The sequence below is a fragment of the Silene latifolia genome, chromosome 11, assembly GCF_048544455.1.
Source record: "Silene latifolia isolate original U9 population chromosome 11, ASM4854445v1, whole genome shotgun sequence".
NCBI classification, from domain to species: domain Eukaryota; kingdom Viridiplantae; phylum Streptophyta; class Magnoliopsida; order Caryophyllales; family Caryophyllaceae; genus Silene; species Silene latifolia.
In genome coordinates this window covers 165645446-165668520 of record NC_133536.1, presented here as the reverse complement: position 1 = coordinate 165668520, position 23075 = coordinate 165645446, and the positions used below count along the sequence as shown (strand labels likewise).

At 42.4% G+C, this 23075-nt stretch overlaps 1 protein-coding gene and 1 non-coding gene across 2 annotated transcripts; one reads left to right on the top strand and one right to left on the bottom strand.

The window, feature by feature from the left end:
* Window positions 1-14582: 14582 nt before the first annotated feature.
* LOC141614301 (uncharacterized) lies at window positions 14583-17661 on the bottom strand. The gene is made up of 4 exons (XM_074433060.1): window positions 17101-17661; window positions 15985-16518; window positions 15157-15612; window positions 14583-14618 (listed from the first exon to the last, which is right to left on the bottom strand). Exons 1-4 carry the CDS (start codon window positions 17659-17661, stop codon window positions 14583-14585), a joined length of 1587 nt encoding a protein of 528 aa, XP_074289161.1.
* LOC141615810 (small nucleolar RNA R71) lies at window positions 17522-17628 on the top strand. The gene has a single exon (XR_012530206.1). It is a non-coding gene; the product is annotated as a small nucleolar RNA R71 (small nucleolar RNA).
* Window positions 17662-23075: the final 5414 nt, after the last annotated feature.

Here is a 23075-nt window from a genome sequence, read left to right as displayed (position 1 = left end):
GATCGATCGATCGAGGAGGGTGGTCGATCGACCAATATCATCTGCGATGTTGAAGAATTTCGTCCTTTAATGCCAACTAATCTACGAGACCACTTGTTTCGGGGTACCACGATCCGAAAATTTTGGGGACAGACTGAGTCTTGATGGGTCGATCCGGCTCCAAGTTCGATCCAATGACGGTTAATGGCTCTCATCTGAGACGGTCTGAGGAGGGGTCTAGCTTCAACAAAGAAAAGGTGACGGACTTCCAGCCAAAGTCCAAGGACGCCGGCGCGCGCGAATTAGAGGAGAGGGCTAAGGTGCTCCTTACAGCCCCATATCCGGAAAGACTCGTGCCGACAAAGGAACAGGTATCTTTCAGTAAATTTGAGAAAGTTATTCGTAGCTTGAATGTTCAGGTACCCTTCCTTGAGTTAGTTAACCAAGTGCCAGCATATACTAAGTTTATGAAACAGTTATTGTCAAAGGAAAAATCGCTTGAACATGTTCATACTGTTGCACTAACTACAGAGTCTTGCTCCTACTTGTCTCACACTGCGCCCCATAAGTTAGAAGACCCGGGCAGTTTTTCCGTCCCTTGTAGCATGGGTACCTTTTCTATCGAAAAGGCTTTATGTGACTTAGGAGCTAGCATAAGTGTCATGCCCTTGAGTCTAGCTAGGAAGCTTAAAGCGACCGGGTTTGCTATTATTCGAAATGACAGATTCGGATGGTCGACCGATCTGCGGTCGAGCCCATAGGAGTCCTAGAGGACATACCCGTCCAGATAGGGAAGTTTTTCTTCCCTGTTGACTTTGTTGTCCTTGATATGCTTGAGGATGACCATATTCCCATCATTTTGGGTAGGCCATTTTCGCACACCTTTGGTGCGATCATCGATGTCGGTCTAGGTACCTTGACTTTCAAAGTGGGAAAGCACTCTATTGTCTTTGCCCAGCCGGCTAAGAAAAAGGATCCCATGTGGCCGGTCACTTGTAATACGGTTTCTGAAAAGAAATTGTACTTTGTGCTCCCTGAATTACCTGTCTCTACTACTACTCCTGTACCAACCCCTCTGCCCCAGACTGGGAGCGAAAAAGAGGAAAAACTTGTTGTTTTAGACATCGCAGGAGCTGGTTTGGGGAAGGAAGAGCAGCTGGATGCTCCAGCTGCGACAGAGCAGATCGTTTCAAGAGGCGGTCTTGGATGCCTAAGTTATGGGACCGATGAGGACGTGGAAGATAAGCCCGCCAAGGTGAGATGGTCTGATTTGGATTCCGACGATTCCAAGGAAATCCTTGATTGGGGAGATGACGAAGTTGATCAGCTGAGTTCTCCGACTGTCGATGCTAAGAAGGGTGCAACTGATAAGATGAGCACCATTGAGGCTACCTCTAGTAGCCAAAAGCCGACGAAGTGGGCCATACCGTGGTCCTTCAATAGTTGATCAAGTTCGTTATAAACTTCATTTTATTGCTTTCGAACTATTTTTTATTGCTTTTGTGTGCGCGAGAACTTCGCTTTTATTTTATTTGCTTAGGATTTTTATGCACTTTAGACATTTTCTGGGTTTTGCGCAATTTTGGGCGCGTACTATTGTGCATTTGCAGGTATTTAGAGCTTGTTAGCTCAAATCATTGAGCAATTACGAAGAAATAAGATACTGCAGCAGTGTTTTCAGTCGATCGACTGACCATTATGGTCGATCGACTGAATTGCAGGTTTACAGGAGCTACTGTTCACGTCCACCTGGTCGATCGACTGACCTTAGTGGTCGATCGACCACTGCTGCTGCTATATTCGTTCACGACCTCTCCCCTGCTGTGTTTGGTCGTTATGCGGACCTAAGGGAGTCTTCTACTCCACTTTATTTTCTGTTAAATTATCTATTTCTTCTATTGTCTCATTTATGCACAATTTTTACGTTTCAAAATTGCTTTCTTCGGTCTTATGCGTGGTGTTTTCTGTCTTTCAGGCACTCTTGTTGGTAGCATCTGCTGCCTCTCTTTGAAACCTCCTAGCTCACGCTGGTTTGGGAGGTTTCCTTTTTGTGCGCTTAAAGTCTTGTGAGTTCCCAAGTCTTTACCTTATGTCATTGTATTTTTATTTCCCTTTTCTCGCAAATTCCCATTTCTCTTTGCTTTCATTATATGATTTTGCACAATGGGGACATTGTGCGATTTGGTTTGGGGAAGGGTTTTGCGTCGCATATCACTTGCTTGCATTCACGTTTACTTTTTTGTTTTGCATTGTTTATTTCCATTATATATACAGAAAAATTCAAAAAATTGAAAAATTTCAAAAATTCCCATAAAATGCACGTTTATTTTAGCATATAGGTCGAGTCGGAACGGTAGTATTTCTAGGATGACATTGCATTTGCACCTGTTTTGCCTGAGCCTTGCTTGATTAACATGTTGTTAGTAGAATCGTAAGTGCATATCTACGAGTTTTCGTTAATTATTTGCTGGACTTGAGACTTGACTTTGAAAATTGGCAACCTACATCATATTTCTGAGGTTTAGAGCCTTCAACTGGTGGCATTCATGACCAGTTTATCTAGGAATGTGGGTAGTACTCCTTATGAGACATGTTTCCTTAATTTGCATAATTATGAATTTGATCTACTTAATACCTGTATGCATTCGGTCTGTGGTTAGTTGACACATGTGGTAGAGGTTTCCCCTTATTCGTTTTGCCCATAAAGCTCCACACTGCCAAAAATAGCCTTTTTGTCCCATTACTACATTCTACACTTAGCCTGTCCTTTGTCAAGCTAGTAGTCCGTGTCCTTGGGATTGTTACTCGTTTTTTGGTGGCATATGCTCATTTTGAGATGATGGTTGGGAAACGAAATGAAGGAAAGAAAGAAATAGGAAAGAAAAGAAAAAAAAGAGAAAAAGAAAAATGATTCGAAAAAGAAAAGAAAAAAGAGTTCTGTACTGTTCAAAGCAGTCGATCGACTGCCACACATGGTCGATCGACTGAGATTCGAGGAAGAAATCAATTCGCATACCTTATACCTTATCTTTTGGCGATTTTTGCTCCCATATTTCATTTATATCTTATGGGGAGTTAGTTGATTACTTCTATTTTTGGAGTTTGTGAGATTTGTGCTTGCTATAGCACCATTTTATTTGTTTATGGGAAGGAAGTTGGATGTTGTTCTTTTGGTTCCGTTTTGGTACTAGCTTGATCACCTGTACCTCCACTTTACCATAAAATGTTTTGCCCCTTCTTACCCATACCTCACATTTCCATAATTATACCTCGGCATGTGTCAATGGTCATCTGTTTGGTTGGAATGCATATGTACGGTCATAGAGGTCATCTTCATAATTTATTGCTGGCATGTCTTCATAGGTCGTAGTTAGGTGAGAGTCACTACAAAATTAATTCTTTCTATCTTACAAATATATCACCTGTGCTTAATTGAGTGATTTGAGCGACCCGCGAGAGTCCAATTTGATAAGTCTCTATAGTCAAAGGTGCAACAGTTTTTAACGACTTTATAATTCGTTTGCATGATTCATACACTAGTTGATTGTTGGCTATGCATTAAATTGGTTTAGGCTTAACAGTTTGCATTTCGCTCTGAGATTGAACTCGTTCCATTAGGTCATTAGATCGAGTCTAGTTCTTGCTTGGGGACAAGCAAGGGTTTGGTTTGGGGAAGTTTGATGCGTGTCATTTATATGATGTTTTACATCTCTTTTTACACGCATTTCAGAGCTCATTTGTGTAGTTTATGCTACATTTCTCCCTATTTCCGTCTACTTCCGTATTTTGTACTTTATTGCAGAAATGTGAAGAATTCAACGGGAAATCGAGCCAAATCCGCCCCCGAGTAATCTGCATTGCAAATGACGTAAAGGAATTGCTTAAGGAACGAGCTTGGTGCGCAATCCAAGGCCCAAAAGACAAGTCCACATATTTTAAGAAGTCAATTAGCAGCTCAGACAGTCGATCGACCACCACCATCAGTCGATCGACCAATGCTCGAGTTCGAAGCTCTTGTTTCTTTGAGGAGCGATCGATCGACCAGCATTATCAGTCGATCGACCAGATTTCTATTCCAGACGTGAATTGAGAGATCGTGAATCTTGAAGCCCGTGAAGTTTAGGTTTAGGAAATAAGTTGTTGCGTTGGCTGCTATATAACGTAACACAAAGCTATCAGTTTGATGATCGAAGTTTATATCAAGTTTTTATCTAAGTTTTATTCATATACAGTACTTTGAGTTTTATTCATTCGGATATCTAGGGTTTGGGATATTGATTGTAGCATTGGAATTCTGCCATTGTTCTTAATCTTTCCTCTTAAATCTCGGTATTCATTCTGCTCTAATTTCAGTTTTATTATTCTACTTTCATTGTTAGTATAGAATTGATAGTTAGTGTCCCCGAAGCCAATTATCGTATTATCATCGTTGTTATTTATTTTAAGCATGGATTGATAATTGTTATTTGTTTAATTGTTGTTTTTACCTTTAGCATGAGTAGCTAATTCCTTAGTGCTAGGATGTAGGCGATTTATGGCAGAGGCGGCATTAGATTAGGGAGGACTGTCTCGCGTGTTGGTCGATCGACTAACATGTCCAGTCGATCGACTGACCTCGTAGGGTTCGTATTCGTTTTAATTGAATTTAATCTCGTATTTAACAAATCGAATGCATGCGACCAGTTAGATACCTATTTTGTGACCGACCCATTAGATCGAAAGATAGGGAAGGTTATTTGACCGTCAATTAAATCGACTAAACTGTCTTTGAGATCGAAAGATAGGTATAGTTTAGACCATTAGTCACTTTTCAGGGCGAAAGTTAGTATTAGTGACATTAGGGACCTATAGCGAGATCGAGAGATGCTATTTGTTAAGAGTGGACCGAGAGGACCTCTTTATTTCCCGCCTTACCTGTGTTTGATTCAGACCGACTTAGTTTGCTGCCGCCGAAGCTATAATGACCCGACCATCCTAGTACCCTTCTTTTATCTGTTTATTTCGTTTATTTAGTTTATTATCTTTGTTCACTTTAGCTGTCGACCAATTCAAATCAACCCCTATAATAGTTACCTCGATCGAACATAAATCAACTAAAGTTTACAACTGCCTCCTTGTGGTTCGACCCTGTTACCACTAGCCTAGGTTAGTCTTAATAGGAGATTATAAATTTTATCTTTGGTACTCACAGCGACGGGTATCAGTCATCTAAATGGTTTAAGGGCAAACATGATGAATCAAGGGGTCTATGATAAGAGTTTATCCTAAGATGTAAAATCAATGTCTTGATTATTCCAAAGGTGACAAGTAACTCTCATCAAGTGTCACACTTCTCTTAAACATACAACAAGACCACCACAAACTTTCATTCAATGGGGGAATTAAGCAATAATGAAAAAAAGGCATAAACTTTCACTCATGCGATTCATCAAACACCTTGTGTGCATGAAAAAGATAGATAAACAATTCACCAAAGACCCAAATAATCATACAATCATGCCCATAAATTCCATATAGACTCCCCCTAAACCCTTGAAGGGTATCTACTCACTCATATTGAAGATAATCATGCTAATAAGAGAAGAAGAACAAATAACATAAAGAGAAGACATGATGATTGTTATAACAATTATGAAAGACAAGAGAAATGTAAACAAATGATTAATAAGTAAATAAGAGAGGAAATATACCAACACAAGGAAAGATAATTGCTTGATTGAATAATAAGAAGGAAAACCCTTCAAAATTCCCAATACAATCTTCAACAAACAAGTGTAAACAATTGACAATTACTTGAACTAACTAATTCTTACTAAATAATAATAATAATTATTGAAAGATTAGAACTTGATTAAGGAAAGATTACAATAAATATGGAATGTTTTTCAGATCTAGGGTTGTGTGTACAAAGGGTTTAAGGAGGGGGTATTTATAGGCTATCATTGGATTAAGGGAGGAAAAGAGAAAAAGCCCATTGTGCGTGCTGCGTGTTCCTGTGCCGGCGGGCCCGCTGCCGGCCTCCTGTGCCGGCAGCGCGTTCTTCAAAAACTGAGGAAAATAAAGGTTGCGTAATCCCCTGCCGGTGGACCGGCTGCCGGTGGACCGGCCTGCCGGCAGAGAATTCTTCTTCTTGGAATTTTCTTCAATTTCTTCATAAGAGCTGCCCTCTGCCGGTTGCCCGGCTGCCGGCTGCCTATGCCGGCAGCGCGTCCTATAAAATCTTGCCCAAAAACTTCTTCAAAAAGTCCTAAGTGTTGGACTTGTGTTCCCTGCCGGTGGGCCGGCTGCCGGCCTGCCGGCAGAGAACATCTTCTCAGCTGGTTTCCTCCTTTTTCTCTTCATAGCCACATCCCTTGCCGGTGGGCCGGCTGCCGGCCTGCCGGCAGAGGATTATCCTCAGCTCTTTCATCTCCCCTTTCTTCATGTAAAGGCATTAAAATGCCTTTCTTGCCCCAATTCCTCTATACTCGACTCGGTTCCTGCAAAAGGATACACAAAGCAACAAGTACGGGGATTGGGCACAAAATGCAAGGAAAGGCACGCGAAACCGACTCGATATGAGCCGGAATGCATAAAAGAAAGAGGGAAATGAGGTGTAAATAAGTCGCATATCAACCTCCCCACACCTAAACCTTACTCGTCCTCGAGTAAGTCCAAAATCAATGTACAAGTCCCTACTATAATAGATATGGAGAGTGAGTTCACAATATAAGCATCACTCAACTAAGCTACTACCTAAGCCGATCGAGTATTAGCGCACTCAACGCCCCTTCAACTCACAATTTGACACTTATGAGGGAAAAGTGCCCTATTGCAAGGCAAGTTGGGTCTTGCTACAAAAATGCGATGCAACTATCATGAAAGCACGTAACCAAGCAATAGAATGCATCTAACAAAATGGCCCACTTTCCTCATCTAAGTGGCCGAAATCTCAAGCAACTAAACGTGGTCGTGGTCGGGAGTACCGTCTCAGAAGTTCCAACGGAGGTGCCAACCCCCCTAAGCATGACTCAAGCAACCCTCGTGTGACCAATGCTCAAGAAACACATTCAAGAGCGGGGAAAGGAGAAACAAAGTAGTCCATGAGAGAATTACCGAACCGACGCGAGATTCAACCATAAAGACCCATGACTAAGGGGACCTAGGCAACGACATCCTCGCGGTTTTCACTCGTCACTCAATGAAAGAACAAGGTGATTTTTGTGCAAAAAGTAACCAAAATCACTCTCCTAACTCGACTAGCGAAAACGTGCCCGCAATCTAATGTGTAAGATCGTCCTATGTCCAACGAAATGCAAACAAAAGTAAAGTGCACACGATATGAAGCAAGGGTGGTAATGGGGCTAGGGAGTAGGTCAAAACGGGATTGGTGCAAGCACCGTTTGGATATGTGGGGTTCAAATCAAGAATGGCCGACACACCAAAAACCCATTTCTTATTGCAACACACGAGACACGTCTATGCCCTAACATAGAATTGATTACCAAAACTATGCAAAAATTGCATAAACCCAACTCAAACTGGAAAAACTTGAAAATACTCCTCTTATTTCAACACATGAGCAACGTCTACACCCTAACAAAAATTCAGTTTCCCAAATTATGCAAAAATTGTGTAAACCCGACTCACTTTGGAAAAACATCAAATTGCCCACTTATTTTAGCAACGGCTTTTTCTACCCCGTTTAATGATGAGGAGGGGTGTTGCTTGCCTTTTTCTTTTCTTCACAACAAATATATACAACACAAGTAACTCATTTTTTTGAATTTTTCATTGCTTTTTCACTTTTCTATTTTGTTTTTCATTTCTTTCCCAAAACCTCTTATTTACAATGCCAAATATACACCGAATTCCGACCCAAGTGGACATGTACACCATCCACCATAAAGACCCAAATCACCTCCTACGACACAACTACAAAACCGACCAATTCTTGATTAAGGAAGGGTGGTTATGGGATGTAGCTATTTTGGTGGGTTTGCCAAATGAAAAGGCTAAAGCTCAAAGGGGGTGAAACAAAAAGGGAGATAATGCAAGGGACAAAACAAGGCTACTTGGCTATGTGAGGTTCATACAAACTGATTTTCCTTCATATCACGTGCACAAAACGTAAAGCAATTTCGCGGTCTAAGGACAAAACGACACACTTATGCGTCTAGATGTGACACGCCTTACGAGGAGGCCTACTCTCAAACCTAGATGAGGGCGGGGTATGAATGTACCCACCCTAGGAGGCTCTACCCTTACCTTTGAGTAGCTAAGTCGAGCCTTGGGTCTAGCCTACGGCCCTAGGTCTCACAAGGTCGGCCCAAACTCATTGGTCAAGCCCGCTTCCCTCGGCTAACTAAGAGGTCACGGGTGCAAGTCACAGGAAGGGGGAAGGCACTATTGGACAAACAGCTCATCACGGGGGTACTTGGTTCCCTTCCTCGACCATGATTTTGCAAATCATTTATGTACAAACTCATGCAAGACTATATGTAAAGACAACACATACATATATTTGACAAATGCAAGCTCGAATCGAAAGGACATGAAAATAAATATGCAACCAACATCTAATCCTAGCAGCACGCATCAACACCAAACAATCCACATGGTCTCCCAAGGAGACACCCAAGGCAACAAAATTCCCATTCTCCTTCAAAATATCCAAGATACCAAAAAGAAAGAATAGTAAAAAAGAGTAAGAGATAGGAAGGATTATACCAAGCGGTCTTCTAGCTCCTTTTGGCCTCAAATGGTCAATGCGCTATGCCAAAGGTTAGACAAAACATATATATACAATGCAGATATTTTTTTGTAATTTTTGAAAATTTTCAATTTTTAGGCATTTTTATCAAATTTAAAGGTATATACAAATATAAACAAATATTCACAAAGGATATTTCCCTCCCCACACTTAAGCATTACTCGTCCCCGAGTAAGTCGCCAAGGGAACAAGTTTAGGGAGAGAATAGGTAAAAGAAGGGAACATATTTTTGTAATTTTGAAATTTAAGAAAAGAAAAATAACATATTTTTGGTATTTTTATTTTTGGAAATTAAAATGCATGTTTTGGGTTTTTTTTTTTTTTTTTTTTTTTTTTTTTTAGGTCCTCCCCACACTTATTCATTTACATGGGAGGGCAAGTTGGAAAATGAGAAGTACTTGTTTTTGGGTTTTTGAATATTTGAAAAGAAATAACATGTTTTTGTATTTTTAAATTGGTGGAATTTCCTCCCCACACTTATTTATTTACATATTTCCGATGGAAATGAATGTGTGGAGGAAATTCGAAAATGAAATACGCGTTTTTGGTGATTTTCGATTTTTCAAATTTTTAGTGGTTTTTGCAAATAAGCATGCAATGCATGGTCTAACCTATATGCAATATTGAAATACAATGCAAGCTATATTATATGAATGCAATAACTAAATGTGACAATATATTACAAATTGAAATCTAATGCAATCCTATATGAATGCAATTATATGAATTTCTAAGTAAATGCATGCAAAATTTAAATATGAATGAGAAGTTTGGATTGTTGGGGAACATACTTGACATTTGGATTGGGAAGGGAGCAAAGATAGGCCAACTTGAGGCCTCTTAGGACTCATTGTCCCCGTCATCATCATCATCATCATTGTCATCCCCGTCCACCGCTCCAAACGCGGACTCCCTAAGGAAGTCGTCAGTGTTCATGGGAACGGTGGAATCGCCGAAACCCACGCCGGACGAGATGAAGCCGCCCGTGACCGCCCCGGAGGCAATCCCAACCTCGGGGTTGGAGAAAATGGAGGGTGTACCCCCGAACCATTGAGCATCATGCCCCTCCTCTTGAGAAGTGGGAGGGGGAAAAACCGGGGCTGCAAAGTAATCCGGCCGGATATTGATGTCGGTGTAGACAAACCGCGCATCCTTGTGGTAACCACCATCCGGCTCAAGGTAGTAAGAGGGGTGGAGATGGGAGGGGTGCTCGTAGTTCCTCCTCATATAATCATCATAAATCGGAAATTGACCCACGGAGGTGTCATAATATATCCGATCCAACCTTTGTTCAATGCCCCGCCTCTCACTAGCGGCGGTTTGCAAGCCCAACCGCATATCGCTCATGAAAGTGACCAAATCGACATGCATAGGAGGCGGGGGAGGAGGGACGTTGCTTGAGGAGCCTTCACCAAAATTACCCCCCCAAGGTTGAGGTTGGATGGTGGGAGGTGGTCGGAAGGAGGGCATGGAGTAGTGGAGAGTGGAGAGGGTTTCCCTCCGGTTGTCACGACCATAGGTGACGGGGTTGGTCGGGGGAGGTCGGGTCTCATCGGGCTCCTCCTCAATCTCAAGGAGGTAGGATTCCTCTCCGGGCTTGATTTTGAATTTTGAAGCATTGGGAATAGGGACGGAATTATTCTTTTGCACTTGCCAATACTCGACCCCATCAAAAGGATTGGTTTTAATCCATTCTAGGTTCTTCGTTAACCAAAGTTTGGTGATGTAGGTCTCCCCCCGGATCCACCTCAAGTTGTTCAAGCTCACTGGGCGGTCAAGGCACTTGGCAATTCGGGTTATTATCCCACTCACATGAAGAGGGACTTTTTGCCCCGGCGAATTAGAAAGCTTTTGCAAATGGAGGGCCAAATGGTGACCCACATTGATTTCATAGGGGGCCGGGGTGGTGAGTAAGTAAGACCCCAAAATCTCCAATTCGGTAACTCGAAAAACCCATGGCTCATGGGTTGCAAAGATAGAACCTCCCACAAAACGATGCCAAATGCGAATGGGGGCATTATGACACGCAATTTCCGGCCTTTTTACGCCGGTTTGGTCATCCAATCCCGAAATGGCCTTCCACACCCTAGAAAAATGAGCGGTCTCGGGTGGCTTAAATTTCGGGGGGTTGTTGAGGCCGAAAATTCGGCAAAGTCTTCCAAGGGACAAGGAGTGGTCACGGTTCATCAACCGGAAGTGTATTTGCTCGACCATACGGGTTTGTCGGTGCTTATCAAGAAGGAAACTACTAAGGAATTCCCATGTGAGGCGGGGATAAGTTTCCTCGTGCAAATCATACAAGCCTTTCATACCGACACCCTTAAACAATTCAAAAGTTTCTCCGTCTAATCCCATATTTCTCATAGCCGGTCTACAAATGAACTTAGTCGGGGTTAAGGGGCGATTTTTGAACAAGATAAATTTACCTTTTTGCTCTTGTGTGACGAACTCAACATCCGGGAAGTCGGGATCCGGGTTAGTGTCACTCGCCGCCGCTTCAACCAAAAGCCGTTGTGCTTCCGCCATTTCTGATCTTGTCCTCTTGTTTGCCATTTTTGATGAAGGAAAGAGGGATTGGAAGGGAAGGAGGAGGAAAGGAATGAAGTAGGAAGAGGTGAGGAGGGGTTTTGATGGTGATTTGGGTGAGATTGGTGGTAATGGAGTGAGGTATGAGGGAGAAAGGGGTGGAAAGTGAAGAAGAAAGCAAGAATAGAAAGTGAAGAAATGGGGTGTGCGGGCTGATTTTGGGCGTTAAAAGAGATTCCCTGCCGGTTGGCGAACCGGCAGCCGGCCTGCCGGCAGGGGATTTGCCTTAATTTTTTTCAAAAACCAAATTTCGTCAAAATAACTGCCACGCGCTGCCGGTGGAGGGCATCGGCTGCCGGTCCACCGGCAGAGCGTACCCCTATACCCTTTTTCAGGCTTTCAGCATTTCCCCTACCGGTGGGCCGGCTTGCCGGCCTGCCGGCAGGGGATCTTCCCTCTTCAAATCCTCAATATTCCTCTGAATGCGCGATCCTCTACCGGTGGGCCGGCTGCCGGCCTGCCGGTAGAGGATTCTTCTCCTTTAACTTCTCATTGATTTTCAATAAGTATGGATTTCCCTGCCGGTGGGCCGGCTGCCGGCAGGGAATTCTCCTCAGCTTAATTTCTTCAAAAAAAATTTCAACGCGCTACCGGTGGAGGGCACCGGCTGCCGGTCCACCGGCAGGGGGTTACACCACCTCATTTTCAACTTGTTTTTCCTCTATTCCTCAACAAGCAATTTCCAATTCCTATACTTGCCCATTTTTTCGAGTTTTCAACTTTCAAACCGACGGTTCGTGTCGGGATCTTGGGCGAGGCTAGGGGTTCCACCTTCAAATTCAACTTCGTCAAGAATGTTCAATCCAAACTATCTCAAATTCTATCTACATGCATGGTATTTACAAATGGTGGTTTTTGTGGAACACCACCAAACCAATTCACTTTCAAGAGTTTCAATTGGCCCTCTCCTCGGGGAGGGGTTCCCCGAGATAGAGCACTTCAATGGGACCTTTGTTATCACCGTCATAGTAGCGCTTGATTCTTTGACCATTGACCTTAAACGTTCCTCCTTCTTCACTCCAAAGCTCGAAAGCACCGTAAGGAAATATTTTCATCACTTTAAAGGGTCCCGACCATCTTGATTTGAGCTTGCCCGGAAACACCTTGATCTTGGAGTTAAAAAGGAGAACAAGGTCCCCAACACTTATCTCTTTCTTCATGATTTTCCCATCATGCCATTTTTTTGTTTGGTCCTTGTAAATTTTGGAGCTCTCATAAGCCTCCAATCTCAATTCCTCAAGCTCATTCATTTGGAGAAAGCGCACTTCTCCAGCGGCATCAAAGTCAAAATTCATTTCTTTAAGAGCCCACCAAGCTTTGTGCTCCAACTCCACCGACAAATGGCAAGCTTTCCCGTATACAAGCTTATACGGGGTGGTGCCAAGGGGTGTCTTGAAGGCGGTTCTCAATGCCCATAAGACATCCGGGAGCTTTTGGGACCAATCTTTCCGGCTCTTGTTGGTGACTTTCTCCAAGATAGCTTTAATTTGGCGGTTAGAAACCTCCACTTGCCCACTAGTTTGAGGGTGGTAGGCAAGGGCGGTTTTATGCCGCACTCCATGTGATTCAAGTAGAGCTTTGAAAGTACTTTTGCGAAAATGAAATCCGCCATCACTTATGACTACTCTTGGTGTTCCGAACCTTGGGAAATTTGTGCCTTTGAAAAGCTTCATCACAACCTTGCTATCATTGGTGGGGGAGGCAACCGCTTCAATCCATTTGGATACATAATCCACCGCAACCAAGATGTATTCATTTCCACAAGAGTTGGGAAAGGGTCCCATGAAGTCTATGCCCCAATAATAAAAAAGCTCAATCTCCAATATATTAGTCAAGGGCATTTCACTTCTCTTCCCAATGTTCCCAACCCTTTGGCAAGCATCACAAGATTTAACCAAGTAGTGGATGTCTTTGAACATGGAGGGCCAATAAAAACCACCTTGGAGGATCTTTGCAATTGTTCTAGAGGTGGCCAAGTGTCTCCCATAGGCGGAATTGTGAACCCTGTCAACAATCTCCAAACCCTCCTCTCTTGAAATACATCTCCGGAACATTCCATCCCCACACTTGCGAAACAAATGTGGGTCATTCCAAAAGTATCTCCTAGCATCATTTCTCAACTTCCGCCTTTCTCTTGGTTCCATTTCATCCGGTAAGAAACCACTCACAATGTAGTTGGCAAGATCCGCAAACCAAGGGGTTTTGACGGTAACTTCCATGAGTCCATCATCCCGCAACCACTTATTGATGGGTCCACTCTTGTCTTGTATCCCATGGTCTTCAACGGTCAATCTAGATAAGTGGTCGGCTACAACATTCTCCGACCCGGCCTTATCCTTAATCTCTAAATCAAATTCTTGGAGAAGTAGGACCCATCTCAAGATTCGGCGCTTTGCATCTTTCTTCACCATCAGTTGTCTCAAGGCGGTGTGATCGGAGTAAACCACCACCTTAGACCCAACAAGGTATTGTCGAAATTTCTCTACGGCATGAACAATTGCCAACATTTCCTTTTCGGTTGTAGCATATCCACATTGTGTTTGGTCGAGAGTCTTGCTTGTGTAATAAATCACATGATGCTTCTTATCCACAACTTGCCCAAGTACCGCACCAACCGTGAAGTCCGAAGCATCACACATTATCTCAAAGGGAAGATTCCAATCCGGAGACCGGATTATCGGTGCCGTGACCAATGCTCTCTTCAACCTATTAAAAGCTTCAAGACAAGAATCATCAAACACAAAGGGGGAATCCTTAAGGAGTAATGAGGTTAGGGGCTTTGCTATTTTTGAAAAATCCTTGATAAAACGCCGATAAAACCCGGCATGGCCTAGAAAACTTCTCACTCCCTTAACATTGGAAGGGGGTGACAAGTTCTCTATGACCGAAACTTTGGCCCCATCGACCTCAATACCCCTACTTGAAACGATGTGACCGAGGACAACCCCTTCCTCCACCATGAAATGGCACTTTTCCCAATTGAGGACGAGGTTATGCTCCTCACACCGTTTCAACACACAAGCCAAGTTCTCAAGACCAAGCCCAAACGAGTCTCCATGGACACTAAAGTCGTCCATGAAGACTTCCATGCTTTTTTCAAGGAAATCGGAAAATATTGCCATCATGCACCTTTGGAAGGTGCCGGGCGCATTACAAAGCCCGAATGGCATCCTACGGTAGGCATAGACTCCTATTGGGAAAGTGAAGGTCGTCTTCTCTTGGTCATCCGGGTGGATGGGAATTTGGAAAAACCCGGAATAACCGTCTAAGAAGCAATAGTACGCATGGCCCGCAAGTCTTTCTAGCATTTGGTCAATGAAGGGAATTGGGAAGTGGTCTTTGAGGGTGGCGGCATTGAGCTTGCGGTAGTCAATACACATGCGCCACCCGGTCACGCGTCTAGTAGGTAGGGTGGTGCCGTCCTCTTGTTCAACCATTTGTATCCCCCCCTTCTTTGGTACCACGTGAACCGGACTAACCCATTTGCTATCGGTAATTTGGTATATAATATCGGCCTCTAGGAGTTTCAACACTTCATTTTTCACCACCTCGGCCATCTTTGGGTTAATCCGCCTAAGACCGTCAACCTTGGGTTGACTCCCCTCTTCCAAAACTATTCTATGCATGCACAAACTCGGACTTAAGCCCTTGATGTCATCAATGCTATACCCAAGTGCTCCTCTATGAGTTTTCAAGATTTCCAAAAGCTTCTTTTCTTGGGACTCACTTAGGTTAGCATTAACGATCACCGGGCAGGCCTCTCCCTCATCAAGGAAAGCATATTTGAGTGAGGGAGGCAAGGGTTTGAGTTGTACCTTTGGAGGGAGAAAGCCCTCCACTTTCTTCAATAGTTCATCATTAACTTCATGATCCTCTTTCATTGCCTCATCATGCAAAGAGATTTGAAAAACCTCTTCCATCTCCGCCTCGTCACGGGCTACTTCATGCACTACTTCATCAATTACCTCAATTGTGCTCAACCTTTCTACACTTGGACCTTTCATCAAATTTGGGAGGTTAAACTCGACATTGTTGCCCTCAATTTGGAAGGTTAGCCGCCCATTCTTCACATCAATGAGAACTCCCCCGGTAGCCAAGAACGGCCTACCGAGGATGATGGGAGTGTGGCTATCCTCCGGAATATCGAGGACAACAAAATCGGCGGGAATTAAAAGCTTTCCAACCTTGACGGGTACGTCTTCAAGCACCCCAATAGGGTGTTTGACGGACCTATCCGCCAATTGGAGAGTCATTGAGGTGGGAGCAAGGTTTTGAATGCCGATTCTCTTGGCAACCTTCAAAGGAATAACACTTACACTTGCTCCCAAATCACAAAGAGCTCTAGATATGGGCACACCACCTACTACACAAGGGATTGAAAAGCTTCCCGGGTCACCAAGCTTAGTGGGCATTTTATTAAGGATATGAGCACTACATGCCTCTTCCATAGCCACTATTTCTTGGCCACCCAAGACTCTTTTCTTTGTCAAAATATCTTTTAAAAATTTTGAGTAGGTTGGCATGTTCATTATCACCTCCGTAAAGGGTAGGGTAACCTCAAGTTTCTCAAGCATGTCACAAAACTTGGCATACTTAAGGTTTTCCCTACTTTTTATGGCTTTTGAAGGGTAAGGAATTTTAGGAACAAGTTGGGAATTTGAAGATACCTTTGGAGGGGTCGAATTCTTTGTTACCTTTTTAGCTTGTTGTAAAGGTACTTCTTCAATAGCTTCCTCCTCATAAGGGAGGTCTTCAACATACCCATCAACATCCTTGCCCTCTTCAATTACCTTTCTAGACAAATCTTCACATGCTTTCTTCCCGTTCTTGTCTTCACTAGCTTTACCCAATTGTTCAACGGGCGAGCTTTCCTCTTCATCATTTACTTTCAACTCATCCCTCATGGGATCTTCATCCATTTCTACCACAAGGTCCTTGTAGGGGTCCTCAAGCTCTACACCACTCCTTAGCACTACCGCATGAGCATGGTGGCTATTTGAGGCATCCTTGGAGCTTTGTCCTTGAGCCAACAAACAACCGGGCAGCCGTTGAGGGTTAGCCATAGCATGAGAAGCCATCCTAGATTCCATTTCCCTCATGTCCTTAAGGAAGGTAGCCCTCAAATTCGCTTGTTCTTGTTGAGTAGCTTTAGCAAAATTAGCTATCTCTTGGCTATGTTGAAGTTGCATGTTTTTTATCATCTTCAATAGCTCAACTTGAGAGAGCTGACCTTGGGGTTCTTGATGAGGTTGGTTGGCTATGGGTAAAGGGAACCCATAGTCATACCGAGCATTGGGACCTTGGTTGTTGTTTTGCCCCGCTTGAAAGTTAGCTCTAGGACCGTTGTTGTTGTTGAAGTTTGATCCTTGACCTTGCTCTTGAAACCCTTGAACATACCCTTGCCCAAACCCTTGGTTTGCTTGATTAACTTGATTCCCTTGGTAAAACCCTTGGTTGCTTTGATTTCCACCAAAATCTTGGTATCCTTGTGCTTGGTTCCCATAATTTTGGTTTTGATTGTCTTTTTGCCATTGGTTTTGATTTCCGGGATTAGGTCTTGGGTTAGGGAATATTCCCCTTTGTTGAGCAAAACCGGGTTGGTTGGTTGGGGCTTGTGGTTGAAGGTGTTGTGGGTTTTGAACATTGGTGCTTTTGTAACTAAAGTTGGGGTGGTTCCTCAAACCGGGGTGGTAGAAATTGGTATTTGGATTGTAGACATTTGGGTTGTTGTAAGGTGGTTTTGTGGGTCTTGAATTGTTGTTAAAGGCTTGAAAAGCGTTAACCTCTTGAACATTCTCTTCATAGACCCCATTGTAATTGTTGCCACACAAGTCATAAGTATGACCACTTCCTCCACAAAGTTCACAACTTGAGACTTGAGCCACTTCTTCCATGGGTGCCCCATATAAGGTTGCGGCTTGATTCACTTGATTTCTTGAAAACTTCTCAAATTGTTTTGTGAGTAAGTCAAGCTTGGCATTTGTCTCGGAGTTGGAGGCATTTTCCTTAGGAAATTTCCCATTCCTTCGTAGCATGTTCCCTCTAGAACCATAGTTTGCCTCCGAATCTACCATTTTCTTGATCAATGCCGTGCCCTCTTCATCACTCAAGTGGTCAAAACCTCCCCCCGCGGAGGCATTTACCATCTCCTTAGTTCTTGGTAGTAAAGTTTGGAAGAATGTTTGAGTGATGTACCATTCCGGTATTCCATGGTGGGGGTAACTCGCTATCAAGTCTTGATAACGGTCCCAAGCTTCACCCAAGGACTCCCCATCCTCTTGTTGGAACGTATGGATCTCGTTACGGAGCATCGCGGTCTTGGAGGAAGGGTAATACTTGGCCATGAATGCTTTAGCCAAAGCATCCCAAGTAGTGAAAGTATCCGGTGGGTGGATGTTCAACCATCGGTCCGCTTTGCCCGTCAATGAAAACGGGAACAACATCATTCTCAAGGTGTCTTCGGACACCCCATTCTTCTTCATCATTGAAACTTTCCTCTTAAACTTCCGGAGATGAGCATGGGCATCCTCTTAAATATGACCCCCGAACAAGTCCTTCTCAATTAACCCGACTTGGGCGGGATGCATTTCAAAGTTGTTTGGGGCCAAGGTGCCGAAATTGATAGGGTTACATGAATCATTATGGTTAGGCCGGTTATGATCTCTAAGAGCCATTTGTGGTGGTGGGTTTGCTTCTTGATGTGGTGGTGTTTGAGTTGGGCTATTATAATTAGGGAAGTTATGAAAGGGGTTTTCTAGTAGAGTCTCAATTGTGAGGTTTGGTTGAAGTGTGGTTGTGGTATCAATATTTTGTGGGATGTGTGGATTTGGTTGGTCCAAGTTTGCTTGAGGGGAACTATTCCTAACTCTCTCAAGGGTCCTTGTCCTCAAGGTTCTAAAAAGCCTTTCGGGGTCGGAGTTGAAGAGAAGAGCTTGGTGGTTCCTTCTAGGCATGCACTTGACAAACCGTTAGTCTCCTAGTGTTTTTACACACTAGGGGAAGGCAAGAAATCACACACTCTACAAAGAACACACAACTACTAAAACAAACTAACAATTGAGATAAGACTAAAGCAAAGACTCTAAATAAAACTAAGCATAACCTAACGCCATCCCCGGCAACGGCGCCATTTGATTAGTGAGAATTTGTCGCGGTTTCCCTCTATCAAAACTAATTGTAAAACCCAATTAAATGTAGTATTTAGTCGGGGTCGAACACGAAGACGGCGTGGGTTGCTACTAGGTTCAACTTAGAGTCAAGTTTAATCAATAATAAAAGAAGGGGTTTTGGTTTTAACTACTAGAGGAATTGAACAAACAAGTTGATGAAAATGAATACGATTAATTATAGGCTAGGGCTTTCGGGGTCATCTAAATGGTTTAAGGGCAAACATGATGAATCAAGGGGTCTATGATAAGAGTTTATCCTAAGATGTAAAATCAATGTCTTGATTATTCCAAAGGTGACAAGTAACTCTCATCAAGTGTCACACTTCTCTTAAACATACAACAAGACCACCATAAACTTTCATTCAATGGGGGAATTAAGCAATAATGAAAAAAGGCATAAACTTTCACTCATGCGATTCATCAAACACCTTGTGTGCATGAAAAAGATAGATAAACAATTCACCAAAGACCCAAATAATCATACAATCATGCCCATAAATTCCATATAGACTCCCCCTAAACCCTAGAAGGGTATTTACTCACTCATATTGAAGATAATCATGCTAATAAGAGAAGAAGAACAAATAACATAAAGAGAAGACATGATGATTGTTATAACAATTATGAAAGACAAGAGAAATGTAAACAAATGATTAATAAGTAAATAAGAGAGGAAATATACCAACACAAGGAAAGATGATTGCTTGATTGAATAATAAGAAGGAAAACCCTTCAAAATTCCCAATACAATCTTCAACAAACAAGTGTAAACAATTGACAATTACTTGAACTAACTAATTCTTACTAAATAATAATAATAATTATTGAAAGATTAGAACTTGATTAAGGAAAGATTACAATAAATATGGAATGTTTTTCAGATCTAGGGTTGTGTGTACAAAGGGTTTAAGGAGGGGGTATTTATAGGCTATCATTGGATTAAGGGAGGAAAAGAGAAAAAGCCCATTTTGCGTGCTGCGTGTTCCTGTGCCAGCGGGCCGGCTGATGGCCTCCTGTGTCGGCAGCGCGTTCTTCAAAAACTGAGGAAAATAAAGGTTGCGTAATCCCCTGCCGGTGGACCGGCTGCCGGCTTGCCGGCAGAGAATTCTTATTCTTGGAATTTTCTTCAATTTCTTCATAAGAGCTGCCCTCTGCCGGTTGCCCGGCTGCCGGCTGCCTATGCCGGCAGCGCGTCCTACAAAATCTTGCCCAAAAACTTATTCAAAAAGTCCTAAGTGTTGGACTTGTGTTCCCTGCCGGTGGGCCGGCTGCCGGCCTGCCGGCAGAGAACATCTTCTCAGGTGGTTTCCTCCTTTTTCTCTTCATAGCCACATCCCTTGCCGGTGGGCCGGCTGCCGGTCTGCCGGCAGAGGATTATCCTCAGCTCCTTCATCTCCCCTTTCTTCATGTAAAGGCATTAAAATGCCTTTCTTGCCCCAATTCCTCTATACTCGACTCGGTTCCTGCAAAAGGATACACAAAACAACAAGTACGGGGATTGAGCACAAAATGCAAGGAAAGGCACACGAAACCGACTCGATATGAGCCGGAATGCATAAAAGAAAGAGGGAAATGAGGTGTAAATAAGTCGCATATCACCTACTCGATCGAGTCTCTCACCTACTCGATCGAGTGTCCCCCCACTCGATCGAGTCATGCAGACTCGTACACTACCCGCATGTTCGAACTCACACTCCCAACTTTCTATACCTTTATGCAAAACGACAAATAACAACATATATATATATACGTATCTCTTTATATACTCAAATAAAACATTCTCCTCCCGTATTTCTAACATGCCACGTTATAAATCAAATATCATGCTTCCAACCAATCAACATACAAACCACATAATCATCATCTTTTACTTCATACCTCCTATCCTCCACATGCATGCATCCACCGATTCATACCACACATTACTATATAGATACACAAAGCACAAAGTAAACACATAGCGATCCCGACACACACCCCTTAGTGACCGGGTTCAAAATTGTAGGGCGAGTTCGCGACTTTAAGACATCTCCCAAGTCTTTGCATTAACTCCTACAACTTCTACCCGGGTTCATTTTAGTTTGACTCCCTATGTTCATTAGGTTCATTGGTTTCGGGTTTCAAGATCGTCTCTCTGATATCACTTTGTGACACCCCCATAGTCCAAGTGCCTCACCAGGACCACTTAAGGTATGAAAACGTCACCATCTCGGTTACCCGAGGCAATGATACTCAAATAGACAATAACGAAACGTATTTAAATGATACAACAAAGTTCCAAAAACTGTCAAAAGGAAATACAACTGTTCTCCGAAAACCAAAGTACTCAAACAACTAAATAAAACACAGCGGAAGACTCTAAGACCGGTGGTGACTCCATCCCAGCTATCCCTCGCATAAGCCATCATACCTGCTCAACAACTGCTCACCATCCCCGAATGGATCACCACAGTTTTTTAAAAAATTAACGGGGTCAGTACTGATTACATAAAATAAATACCATAAAGGAACAATATCACAAACAGGTCAAACAGCTCAAACAAATCTTCAGTCTCCATCTCCAATCTTCACACAACTGAGCCCTGTCAGAGTACCCATCGCAACAAATACTCCTCGCCGCTAGTGAGGGACCGCATCCGTTCCCACCTAATCCCCACTCATCTCCATCGAGCGATAAACCTAAGTTCATTAATGTGCACACCCCCCTTGTGACGGGAATCACAAGGGGCGAATCAAAGGCGTGAAGCCACTCCTGCAAGTGACTCCACTCAGCTAGGGACGCACCCCGAAGATAACATACAGATACACAACCAATCAACAACATTCTATCAACAATCACCAAAACCAATCCAGCATTATAATTATTTAACCATCACAACAACAATCACCAACACATTATGTAGCCAATACTGAGTAGGGAAACCCTACCTGGAAAGCAAACACCAACAAACGATCAAGCAGCTAAATCAGAATCTTTCCTCAACGAAACCTCCTCCTATAACATACATACATATAATTACTACCTTATTCATATAAATCACCTAAAACCCCCAACAATACCCAATTAGGGTTTTAAAGAAACTCAACGAAACCCAACATAAATTATACAAGGAACTTACCCTCGACACGACGATCGCAACGATATAAAGAACAAGATGATCTGACGAACGCAGCTTAGGAATTTGCCAATGATGCGAGAGAAGCAAGATACGTAACTTGTAATCGTCACTTGAAAAGTTGAAGATGTTGAAAAGTGTTTAAGAAATAATAATAAACCCTTTTATATTAATCTCGTATCATTAAGAAAACCCGTCAAACTCAGCCCATAAAACACAGTTACTCGATCGAGTGACCCTTACTCGCACTACTACATTTAGATTCTATAGCAACACTTTGCTATTGTTGCATAATGTCATATAAATGTTGCAATAGAGTTTATGCAACACTTAATCAAGTGCTACATCAGGTCTTGTTGCATTAGGTCATTGCAACGCTTAATGCAACACTTTTTAATCTGAAGCAACACTTTTGAAAAGTGTTGCATTGGTCATGTTTATGCAACGCTTTTTCAATTGCAAAGGCAACATTTTTTATCTTCTAATGCAACATTTCTTTTGTAAAAAAAGCAACACTTCCTGAACTAATTCAATACTTTTCATGTTGATAAGCAACACTTATATCAAATTAATGCAACAGTTTTATTTTGGAAACACAACACTCGTTACGTCCCAAAACAACACTTATAATAAACAAATGCAACACTAATTTATTCAAAAACAACACTTAATAAAGTGCAACGACATAAGGACTTGTAAGGCACGCAACAATTGTAATTCTCTCTAATTGTGCATTCAATTGATTCAGTCTCAAAAATATGTCAATTACATTTCAAAAAAGGATCAAAAGTAGAACTTATGGCAAATGTTCAATTATTTAACTAAAACAAATAGAACAAATGTTTAAATAGAACAAATAATAATTCTTAACGACTATTTGAAAGCTACTAATTATAAGTCTTCATTCTTGTATTGTGAGCATATATATGTTGCCAGCCGGACAAAAAATCAACCCGTCATCATTGTTAATACCTCAAATGCAACCTGTAACATAAAAAATAGAACATTATTAGATTTGAGGATTCAAAGGCTCAATAGGCATAGATGATACGTCACACTTAATTATCACGAAATAATAAATAATGCATTAAAGAACAACTAATTAACAAGGATGTGCAGAAAACTAGCCGCCTCTTATTTCTTCTACAGGTACATGATTTGCAGGAGCTAATAGGTGCTAAGAACAGGCCAAAAGAGGGTTTTCTTGCGTCAACAAAGGAAACAACAGGATACCTGGTAGGCAATGACAGTGATCAACTAACACAAAGAATCAGAGATTGAAAAAATTAAACCTGTGCAATTAAACGACTAAGAGAATTTTGATCACAAGCAAGGAAGAAGTCAATTTCTGGTTGCTCATAATATGCGTAAACTGATCTAACTTTAGAGGAGCACAACTGGAGTTTCACTTATCCAAATATTGAGTTCCTTATATGTATAGAATCTTTAAATAGTCTACTTTCACGTGAAATT